At 38.3% G+C, this 12,429-nt stretch overlaps 1 protein-coding gene across 1 annotated transcript; it reads right to left on the bottom strand.

The window, feature by feature from the left end:
* Positions 1 to 1,329: 1,329 nt before the first annotated feature.
* LOC127495073 (olfactory receptor 52E4-like) lies at positions 1,330 to 2,313 on the bottom strand. Its single transcript, XM_051861483.1, has one exon. It carries the CDS (start codon positions 2,305 to 2,307, stop codon positions 1,330 to 1,332), a length of 978 nt encoding a protein of 325 aa, XP_051717443.1. The 5' UTR covers positions 2,308 to 2,313.
* Positions 2,314 to 12,429: the final 10,116 nt, after the last annotated feature.

The following is a 12,429-nucleotide window of genomic DNA, read 5'->3' as shown; positions in this document are numbered from 1 at the left end:
CTGAACCTATTTTCACAAGACTTTTGAGAACTGGCTCTTGTAGACTAAAATGTTTACTCCAAAATTATGTGAAAATCATAAATGATGTGATGTGAATCTCATAAAAAAATACATTTATTTAAAATTTGTAAGACACATTTTTTGTCAGAACGACTGTGTGCGAGGAGGCGTGAATCATCATGAATATTACTTTGTAACTACATGAAACGAGAGTAACCAACACCACTTTAATTTACAGCCTGCAATTTCACACTTACCCTGTAATTTCACGAAATTAGTATATTTCCCTAGTATTTAAAAAAAATGTTGCAATAGTTTGTTTTACTTGCATTGTAACACGAAAGATCAAACTTAATCAGTGCAATTTTGTTATCAAAAAGATTGCTGTCTTAATGCACTGATATGTACCCCATAATTTTAAAAAGCCTTTATGTATAGGTACACTATTTTTACAAAAATATACTTGAGATATTTTACTTATAAGAATTTCTAGGGGTGCCAATAATTGTGGCCAACATGTATTGGAGAAAAGCATTTATTTCATAATGTGAATTTTTTGAATGAAAGATCAAAAGGATAAACAATGCAGATTTATTTTCACAGCCGCCTTTGCTCATACTACTAAGGGTGCCAATATTTATGGAGGGCACTGTACATTAGGATCAAATATTTTATTTAAATAAAGTGTGTCATCAAATGGTTTTGCAAAAAACATAGTAATAATTGCTTACAAAAAAGTCATTGTCACAGCTTAGTTGCAGTAATAATCGCATAAAAATGAATTACTCAACAGTAACAGTCTTTAAACCAATAATACACACAGGAGCAATCACAGGGAGCAAACAACCAACAAAACAATGTCACGGAACAAACAACAGAATCAACTGAGGGCTTATATACGTACAGAGATAATAAACAGAGAAACAGGACAGGTGTGATTAACTAATAAACTACTTAGGAGATTAACTAGAGAACAAGTGACAGCAAACATAGGCATACAGAAACTAAACAAAGCACTGAAGGACTGAACCAAAACACTGAAACTAAACAGAACAGAAGTATAACCCTGACAGACATTTAAATTGCTGGTGATTTTTTACTATTTGTTTTGTCTTGAGATCAGTAACTAAGAATATAAGCAGGACAGACATTTGAAATCATTTGGATTAATAAATAAAGGACAGATAAATAAATAGCATATAGAGATATTGTTCATTGACATAATTGTTTTTTACTATCATACAGACCATTGTGAGGCATAAGCATGCAGTCTTCATATGGGTAATTTAATTTCTAATGATTAAAAGAATCAATGAATGCACATTTTATTCATTTTGAAATAATTCCAGTTGGTGCAGATCTGTTTTTAAGCACTTTTCGAATTTTGTCTCTGATTTCAGCGGTGTTTAAAACATAAATTATGGGATTTAGCATAGCTGGAACAGCATATGCCAGAGATGTGCTGATGATTCTGGAATTTGGAGTGCTATAAAGCAATAAGGAAGTAAGGTATGTGAAGAATATTGGGAGGAAATATATTCCTACTAACAACAGGTGCGAAACACAGGTCTTCAGTGCTTTTAAACGTCCTTCCCAAGTTGCAATTTTGCTTACAACACAAAAAATGCCCAGATATGACAGGATTATAATGAGCAATGGTGCTATAAGGTATAAAGATGTGTAGAGAAATCCCATAATCTTATTAATGCTATTGTCATTACACGCCAACCTATACATCGGTCCATGGTCACAAAAATAACTCTGTACTACATTGGTTTTACAGAATGAAATTTGGGTGATCAAAGACACCATCATGGTCACAATGAAAAAATTTAATAAAAAAATTGCTGAGAAAAGTAAACACATATTGGTATTGTTCACAAAAACATGATATCTCAATGGCAAACAAATTGCAATTAAACGATCATATGCCATAACAACAAGAGTCAGACTCTGCGTGGCACTAAAGAGAAACACAAAAAACATGTTTACCAAACAAGCATTGAAGGAGATGTACTGTGAATCAAACAGAAAAGTTTTCATCATGTTAGGAATCAGTGCATTAGTTTCACCAATATCAGCCAAGGCCAAGTTAAACACACCAATGTACTTTGGAATGTGCAGGCTTCGGTCAAGAGCTATAATGAGAAGGACTGTAGAGTTCCCAATTATAGTTATAAAGTAAATGATAAATAAGAATATATAGTAATAGTTGCTGTACGGTATGCCTGTAAGTCCAATGATGAAAAAGTATTCAGGATGGACAACGGAAATATTCTGGGAAAAACTTGCACTTAAAGAACTCATGGCAGTTTTTGCATTTGGTGTTTTGTACAAGCTGAAAATAGAAATTACCAAAAAGATATAAGAAAAATCTAGAGAATTCACAAAATTGACATTTCACTCTTAAAAAATATTTTTAAGTCCAAATATACCTAAATAAACATTTGCATAATACAAATACTGCATGACATTTGAAACAGAACAAAGTTTTAGAGCAAAGCAAACAATGACTGATTGTCTGACTGCTTATAAATTGCTTTGAATTCCTCACCAGTCAAAGCTCATCCTTATTCTCTCATTCCACAAAGATCACTGGATAACTGCATCAGCGATCTAAATATATTTTCTGTTTCACCTCTTGAGAGCCTTCAGATCACACAATGATGTAATGTTGTTGTAAATGCTTTGGTCAGTAGTTTGGATGGATGTTGCCTTTTCTTACTGGTCTGCAAAAATTTTCTTTGTGTTCTCATTTGTGCATTCGATGATGAATTGAAGGAACTTAGTCTGTTATATAACAATGATAACTTTCTTTTTTATGTTTGAATTTTATCACACTTGAAAATGTAAATAGTAATATATAATAGTAATAAATTACCAAAACATCTGTTATTCTTTATGTTTTTTCTTTTATTAATTACTGTAAAGAAATAAATAAAAAAAACAAAAAAAAACAAAGATGCAACCAAATGAGCCATATCAGCAGATCTCAGACCAACATTGTAATTTCAAAATGGGCAACTGAATTACACATTTAGGCTAAACAAATAAACAATATTGTGCAATAATATCAAATTATTTATAAAGTGTTTGATCAGATGCTTTTTGTCACTTTACAAAGAAAATTAAGATGCAGAGAGGCATAGCGGATCTAATTGCAGCTTAACTTTATTAAATCAAACAAAAGAATAAAAAGAAAAAACAAGACATAAGTGAAACTGTGCACTAAACACAACCAATACAAGACAATGAACTCAGAGAACTGAAGGCATTATATACACAACAGTGGTGTGCGGTGGTGTTTTAAAATGAGGAGGCAAAGTCCTCATTTATGTCCCTGTTACACAATTAGTTAATATTACATAAAAAGAGAGACCAAATACAATTATATTGTCACGATCACTGTCTGTGCCTGTCAGTTCCTGGACTCCACTTCCCATAATCCTCCCTTCCAATCACACGCACCAATCACCAATTGCCACACACACCTGCAGATCATTACCTGGACTATTTAAGACACACACACACACACACACACTTTGCGAAGTCTTGATTTGCCCCGGTGATCAACTCTGAGCGTTTTCTTGTGGACTGTTTTCCCTGTTACCGTTGGATTGTTTATTCTCTGTGACCCTTGCTGCCTGCCCTGATCTTTGCCTGTTTCCTGGACTGTGATTGTTTGCTGCCTGCCCTGATCCTTGCCTGTACCCTGATTCTGTTTGTCTGCCGCCTGCCTCGACCATTGCCTCTCCTTGTTTATGTTCCTGCCTTTGCCCCTGCCTACCTGTGTAAATACTGTTCTTAATAAAGCTTGCAAATGGATCCCCGCTCTGCCGACCCATCATTACATATATTTTGTTATTGTTACACTATGTAATGTTCTATTTATTAAAACCAAGTATAAATTTAATCAAGTTAGTGTTTTTACTCATTTTTACATTTATTCCAAAATACTAACTAAAGGCAGTAACAATTTAAACAATATATATTATTTATATTAACTAATATTCAGCTTTTCCTTATAATAGTCAATTTATTTTCAGCAGTCATCAAGCTTGTACACACTGGTCAGTGGTCACAGACGTGAAGATGTACCTTTAATTTCACCACTCTGATTGCTCACCAGGGTGAGAACAGTTTATGATAAGCTGTTTTGCTCTTGATAGGAAGCGGGTCTTCACAATTTCCTGGAGTGAGGGAAGAGGGCAGCCAATGATTTTCTGTGCTGTATCAACAACCCTCTGTAGTGCTTTGTCAGCTGCTGAGCAGCCAGCGTACCACACTGTGAGGCAGTATGTTAAAGGATTAGTTCACTTTAAAATGAAAATTACCCCAAGCTTTACTCACCCTCAAGCCATCCTAGGTGTATATGATTTTCTTCTTTCAGATGAACACAATTGCAGTTAAGCCCGGAACACACCGAGCCAACGCCAACGAACTAGTGGTGACGAAAGCAGACTGCGGTGTTGGCTTATGTCGGCAGCATCTGGGTCCAAAGTTGCCCTGACACACCAAACCGACGCTCGACACCCGACGACCAAGTAGCACATCCATTCTGCGCCTGCGAAAGAAGAAATGCCTTTCTTTCATGATCACATGGCCCGACTGACCGACGAGCTCCAACGGCGACATGTCGAATAGGCCGGAAAAAAAGTAGACGAGGACCAACTTCAGGCGACGGTGCGGAACACACTGAGGAAACTTAGTCGGGCGACGAACAAAAACTGCCCGACGGCCGAACGTCGGCTTGGTGTGTTCTGGGCTTTATATTTATAAATATCCTGAACCATCCAAGCTTTATAATGGCAGGGAACGGGAAACAAGTATGAAGCTCAAGAATGTGCATCCATCCATCATAAACGTACTCCACACGGCTCCGGGGGTTAATAAAGTCCTTCTGAAGCAAATGTGTTTGTGTAAGAAAAATATCCATATTTAACAAGATATAAAGTAAAATATATAGCTTCCGCCAGACCGCCTTCCGTATTCAATTTAGGAAGAAAGCGTAACTGACACAACATCATATATATATATCTTTCTGACTTTGAGAAGTTACAAATATTGACTAAATTCCATGCTTATGGTGAGAGCACACACTGAGCGCTTTGTGCACTTTTCTAAAACCCATGTTTATGATAAGGGCACACGCCGAGTACTTCGTGCCCTTTCTAAAATCCATGTTTATGGTAAGGGCACGTGCCGAGTGCTTCGTGCCCTTTCTAAAATACATGTTTCTGGTAAGGGCATGTGCTGAGTGCTCTGTGCCCTTTCTAAAGTCCATGTTTGTAATAAGGGCATGTGCCGAGTGCTTCGTTCCCTTTCTAAAATCCATGTTTATGGTAAGGGCACGCACCGAGTGCTTTGTGCCATTTCTAAAATCCATGTTTGTGGAAGCTGAGCATCGCTACCCGTATACTCCCCCTTACTGGGGATCAGGTAGAAGCTCGCAGCTGAAGCCTTCAAAGGGTAAAATGGATCTGAGGACCGTTATTATCTCTAAGTAGGCTTCGGCAAAGAATCCCTGATGTCTGTGGTTTCAAGCTTCTAAGGGCTGACCCCTCCAGGGAGAGATGGTTTCCACCTCACTTTACGGTGCCCGTCTCCCATCGGTGCCCTCAGGGAGCCATTCTGCTAACCCCGCCACTTCGCGGGGTGCAGAGGTTCCCAGCGAGTTTTTACCCGAGGGTTGCTCGCTCTATCCGAGGAGGGCTCTAGGGCCAGTTGTTCCCTGCCAGTGCGCCGCTTCAGGGCACTGTGCTTGCTGTTTGAAATACACCAGAGGCCATTCTCCAGAGACTGATACCCTTAGTAGATTTTCTGGCAGACTGGAAACTACTACCAAATATGTCCGTTCGGTCCTCCAGACAATCAAAAAAGGCTACAACATTCAGTTCAGGTCTACCCCACCTCGATTCAGTGGGATCCTGCCCACAGTGGTGGGCCCTGAGCAGGCTCTGGTTATGGAAATAGAAGTAAAAGCTCTTCTGTGAAAGGAGGCTATAGAACGGGTTTCTCCTCCAAGCAGGGAGTCTAGGTTTTACAGCCGGTACTTCATTGTAGAAGGATAAGGGATTAAACCCGATTTTAGATCTGTGCAACTGAATTGCACTCTAGGGAAGCTAAAATTCAAAATGCTTACTCTCATGCAAATCGTGTCACAAATCAGGTCCAAGGACTGGTCTGTCACAATAGATCTCAAGGACGCATACTTCCACGTATCCATCCTTCCACAACACAGGTTCGCTTTCAGGGGCGAAGTGTACCAATATTGAGTTTTTCCTTTCGGCCTAGCTTTGTCACCTCGCACTTTCACAAAGCATGTGGATACAGCTCTGGCTCCGCTGTGACTCCAGGGCATCCGCATACTAAACTATATCAGCGATTGGTTGATTCTAGCTCAATCGAAGCATCTGGTGGTTCGACATCGAGATGTCGTTCTCGCCCACATGGGTTTGAGGTTGAATGCCAAGAAGAGTGTGCTCTTCTTGCCTTGAAAGGGAACGTCTCGGTTACGTATGTAACCATGGTTCCCTGAAAAGGGAACGAGACGCTGTGTCGCTAACTCTGTTTGGTCTGGGTATGCTGATTTGGTAAAACTTTAGTATAGGGAACACATATTAACTACTAAATATGACTTTTCCCTCAATAAACTCCTAATTTACTGCTTATTAATAGTTAGTAAGGTAGTTGTTAAGATTAGGTATTGGGTAGGATGAGGAATGTAGAATAAGGTCATGCAGAATAAATCATTAATATGTGCTTTATAAGTACTAATAAACAGCCAATATTCTAGTAATATGCATGCTAATAAGCAACTAGTTAAAAGACCCTAAAATAAAGTGTTACCGCTGATTTCATATGTGCTTCACGATACAATCACGCAGAGACGGTCCCACAGCATTTCGATGCAGTGTCTCGTTCCATTTTCATGGAACCATGGTTACATACGTAAACTAGGTGTTCTTCTTTCATTGTCACTGTAATTAACACAATTATTATTGTCTAATTAATTAGCTCGTAGTAAAGGAATTGTTAATTAGTCATTAGGCGTAAATAGATTAGGTCACAGAAAAAGGGAAAATGTCATTAAACATTTTAAGGAACACTGAATATCAATGCAATTCATGTCCAATAAGGGTTGGTTTAAAGCACTTAAATTAATGGTATTTTCCCATTTTCTGTGACCTAATCTAAAGTGAGAACTATTTACGGTTAATAAGTTGTTAACAAAGCATAAAAAACTTAATTTAACTCTTCACATACAGTCATGGCTAAAAGCGTTGGCACCCCTGAAATTTTTTGGAAGTATTTCTCACAGAAAAGTATTGCAATTACACTTTTTGCTATACACGTTTATTTCCTTTGTGTGTATTGGAATAACACAAAAAAAAAAAAAAAAAAAAAAAGCAATTTTGACATAATTTCACACAAAACTCCAAAAATGGGCCAGACAAAATTATTGGCACCCTTAACTTAATCTTTGGTTGCACACCCTTTGGAAAAAATAACTGAAATCAATCGCTTCCTATAACCATCAAAAAGCTTCTTACACCTCTCACCCGGAATTTTGGACCACTCTACTTTTGTAAACTGCTCCAGGTCTCTCATATTGGAAGGGCGCCTTTTCCCAACAGCAATTTTAAGATCTCTCCATAGGTGTTCAATGGGATTTAGATCTGGACTCATTGCTGGTCACTTCAGAACTCTCCAGCGCTTTGTTGCCATCCAATTTTGGGTACTTTTTAAAGTATGTTTGGGGTCATTGTCCTGCTGGAAGACCCATGATCTCGGACGCAAACCCAGCTTTCTGACACTGGGCCCTACATTGCAACCCAAAATCCTTTGGTAATCCTTATATTTCATGATGCCTTGCACACAGTCAAGGCACCCAGTGCCAGAGGCAGCAAAACAACCCCAAAACATCTTTGAACCTTCACCATATTTGACTGTAGGTACTGTGTTCTTTTCTTTGTAGGCTTCATTCTGTTTTCGGTAAACAGTAGAATGATGTGCTTTACCAAAAAGCTCTATCTTGGTCTCATCTGTCCACAAGACATCCAGGGAGATTAGCTACAGTGCCATGGGTTGCAAACTTCTTGATCATGTTGTGCACTGTGGACAAAGGAACATCTAGATCTCTGGAGACTGACTTGTAACCTTGAGATTGTTGATATTTTTCCACAATTTTGGTTCTCAAGTCCTCAGACAGTTCTCTTCTCCTCTTTCTGTTCTCCATGCTTAGTCTGGCACACACAGAAACACAATGCAAAGACTGAGTCAACTTCTCTCCTTTTTATCTGCTTTCAGGTGTGATTTTTATATTGCCCACACCTGTTACTTGCCCCAGGTGAGTTTAAAGGAGCATCACATGCTTGAAACAAACTTATTTATCCACAATTTTGAAAGGGTGCCAATAATTTTGTCTGGCCCATTTTTGGAGTTTTGTGTGGAATTATGTCAAATTTGCTTTTTTTCATCTGCTTTTTTGTGTTGTTCCAATACACACAAAGTTAAATAAACATGTGTAATTTCAATACTATTCTGTGAGAAATACTTCATTTTCTGGAAAAATTTCAGGGGTGCCAACACTTTTGGCCATGACTGTATGAGCTAATTAAACAATAATAATTTGGTTAATTACAGTGACAATGAATTAAGAACTCACTATTATTATATAACCTATTAATATATTAACAATGTAGAGACTACAATATATTAACTATTAATTAACTATAAACTAATAGTTCTACCAGAAAGACTCGGGAGACAAGATAACGTAACAATGTAATTTATTAACAACCAGTAAGCTACGAAATGAGATAAAGTACTTTGACGTAGGCCCCGTCCGTAGCACACATCCTAAGGGTTGTAGCTCTGCATATCCTGCCTGGAGATTAAGGCAGGAGCGTAGCCGACCACCTGGGAGGTATGGACAGGGACCATCCTGGTGGTGGTGGGGAGGATGGAGGTGGAGGTTGGCGTCAGCATCTGCGAACTCAGATACGTGTAAGTACCGATGCTTTATACCCCAAGTGTTACATAATGATTGGTTAGATCTAAACTGATGAATGACGTAACATTAGAGTCTTCCCGGCAGAACTTACGCTAGAGCTTTCATTTTGCAAATTATTTGTAAGTATCACTGTATTATTACTTATTATAAAGTGTTACCCATAACGTGAGAGTTTTGCAAAAAACGAGTGAAATACATTTTATTTGGATTTACTCTCAATGACATTGAAAAATGAGAATTAATAATGCCGTTTGTTATTTTGCACAGGCTGAAAATATAAATGACTATGAAGAAATAATCAAAATATGGACTTTACTAAATTGTCATCTCACACTTTTAACATCCATTTTCAAATGTTGAAAATATATCTTTATGTAAACTTGCTGCATAATATTTGAATCACAGACTTGTCTAAATAATCTTAAAGTTTTAGAGCCAGAGCAAACAATGACAAAGTCTGAACACTTGTGAGCTGCTTTGAATTAAATTAGTCCATTATAAATGCTCGTCTTTATTCTCTTATGTCGCAAAGATCATTGGACATCTGCGTCACTGAATCCAAATATATCTACTGATTCATCTCTTTAGAGCTTTCAGACAACACAATGATGTAATACTTGTATGTTGAAGTATGTTCTGGCCACAGCTTTAGTTTTGATAGACATTTTGTTCACTGGCCACACAATTCCCCTTTGTGTTCTCATCCATTTTGTAAAAGCACTCAGTCCATATAAACCATAAACATCCCTCAAGGATAATCTCCGAGCAGGCATGCCTTAGTGAAAGCGTTGAACCCTGAGAAATGTGTTTTATGCAATAATATTTTATTTATAAAGTGTTTGATCAGAAGGTTTTTGTCACGTTACAAAGAAGACTGCAGCTTAACTTTATTAAATCAAACAAAAGTAAATTATCACATTCAACACTAGAGTGCGCAAATGCAGAATACCTTTTTAGTTATTGACTCAATACACAACAATTCCTCCCCTCCAGCCTTGATGTACTCACTTCAAGGTGTACCGAATTACATTGAGCACAAAGAACATTGGAATACAGAACAGTCTCTTTCTTTTCTTTTACAAAACAACAAAACAGCTTATTGAGCTATGTCAATAATTATTACCATTATTTTCATACAACTTCTCTTGCTTTTTGTTCATGGCATCTACCAGAGTGTATACAACTACAAGTCCAGCCTGTTAGGCAGTCTACGAACATGCTCAGGATAACGTCTCGCCCGAGACTCCACGTTTTGGGGAAGAGATGGTGAGCTGGACGGTTCCACAATTTCTGGTCTAGTCACCTCAGTGGCTGTTGATGGAGCCTCTGCTGTCATAAGGGCATACTCGTCCAAGCATTGTGAGGTTTTCACACTCTCTGTGGTGTTTTGAGGAGAGTTAACCGGTGTCGCGGTTGCGTCCAAAAGCCGATCAATGGGTCTACGCTAAACCATGTTAGTACCCACTCGTACAGTGTAAGTGAGAGGTCCAGTCTTAGACAATATTGTATTAGGTTGCCACTTTGGGTGTGATTGTCTATAATCTCTAGCAAGCACATTTTAACCAACTTGCAGGGTCCTGAGCGCAGATCATTTCGGATTTTGGCTACACTGCTTGGTTTGCACATGTTGGCGTAAGTCAGGTTTAAGTAAGTCTAGACGTGAACGAAGACTTCTTCCCATAAAGAGTGTAGCTGGAGACTGACATGTGGTTGAGTGAGAGGAGTTCCTGTAGGCCAAGAGAAAGTTTGCAATCTTTTCTTGCAGTGGTACTCTCTCTCCTCCAATGGCTTTTAGAGACTGTTACAGGGACTGAATGAGATCTAATCCAGGCCACCAAACATAGCTTCTGGCCAGGCTTTTCATTTTAACGACACCTAAATGTCCTTCATGTAGGGCAGAAAGTACCCTAGCACGTAGCTTGGGTGGCACAATCACTCGGGTATCCCACATGACACATCCTTGCGTTAAAGAAAGCTGTTCACGGAAAGCTGTTAGCTGGCCAGCCTTTCATGGTCAGATCGAACACCTTGGCCAGTACAGGATCTCGATTTGTCTCCCGTTGAATTTGAGCACTCGTGACAGGCAGGGATTCCATTTGAGTAATGTGAAACATATCCGTGTCATCCTCGACCTCCTCTGGTTTCTCCTGAGGAAGGCGTGACAATCCATCTGCATTGCCATGGTACTTTGTGCCTTTGAACTTGATTGAATAGTCATGACCACCAAGGAATAACGCCCAACGCTGTAGTCGTGTTGCTGCCATCACCGGAACACTTTTACTAGGGCTGAAAATAGCCACTAAAGGCTGATGATCAGAAATCAGAGTGAAGTGTTTCCCGTGGAGGTACTTAATAAACTTCTTCACTCCCCATATCAAGCTTCGAGCCTGTCGAGCGATCTGAACGTATTTGCGTTCCGCAGCAGTCAAGGACTTACATGCAAATGCGATCGGTCTCTCGGACCCATCAGTCATTTTGTGAGAAATATATAAGTAATCAGTATATAAGTAATAGGAGATGGTCATTTTTAACCACTTCAAAGACATTGTGTGTACTTTATCTCTGCCATCCTCTTCTGGTCATGTATGGATACACATACTAGCAGGTGATTTGGGTTACTAAGAGGCCTTTTAAAATTCCAAGTTTGCGGTGGGCCTTTTTCAGTTCCAGAATTTTCAAGTAACCTATTCTGAGAATGTATTATTTTAAACAAGCAGAAAATGGTGAAAGTTGGGAGTTTTGTTGGGACAATCTGCAACTTCCTGCTGAGATCAGATATATCTGTAATTTGTTATGCAAAACGATTTTTTTATTACTATAATTATGACAATATAGAGATATGAGATATGTAAGGTAATGAAATATTCATTGTTTTTATTTAATTGACATAAAGTGATTTTCTGTATAAAATATCAGAATTATGTAATGATTATATAATCCATATGTTTTGCAGCAAATCAATATTCTGATGCTGATCAAAAAATCTGATGCTGGCGTCATTATCAAAGATGATGAAATCATTAATGAATTATATTTTTTCTACTCCGCAAGTAGAAAGTTTTCTCTATTTGCTGTGAAACTTTTAGCACAAGTTGCATCATCTCTGATTGAAAGTTTAAGAGTGTTTATGCCCCAGAATAACTCTGTTAATGAGCAGCACTCATAATAGATGACTAATACTGTATTGATGCACATGGGGGCCATGTAGAAACAGCTCTGACACCTGGGAAAATCCTGTCTCCCATCACCTTGAGTACTGTAGATCAAAACATCATTAAAAAGTTTTGTTGATAAGGGCAATGACCTCATAAAACAAGTTTATTAACACTTTTTATTTTCCTCTTTTTCTTGGCATAATGGGTATACAAGACACATATATTGTCTAAATAACATGGAGGAAGTCAATAAGGAAG

This window comes from Ctenopharyngodon idella, chromosome 15 (assembly GCF_019924925.1).
Source record: "Ctenopharyngodon idella isolate HZGC_01 chromosome 15, HZGC01, whole genome shotgun sequence".
NCBI lineage: Eukaryota > Metazoa > Chordata > Actinopteri > Cypriniformes > Xenocyprididae > Ctenopharyngodon > Ctenopharyngodon idella.
Note: the sequence above shows the minus strand (reverse complement) of the source record. Positions and strands in the feature narration are given on the sequence as shown.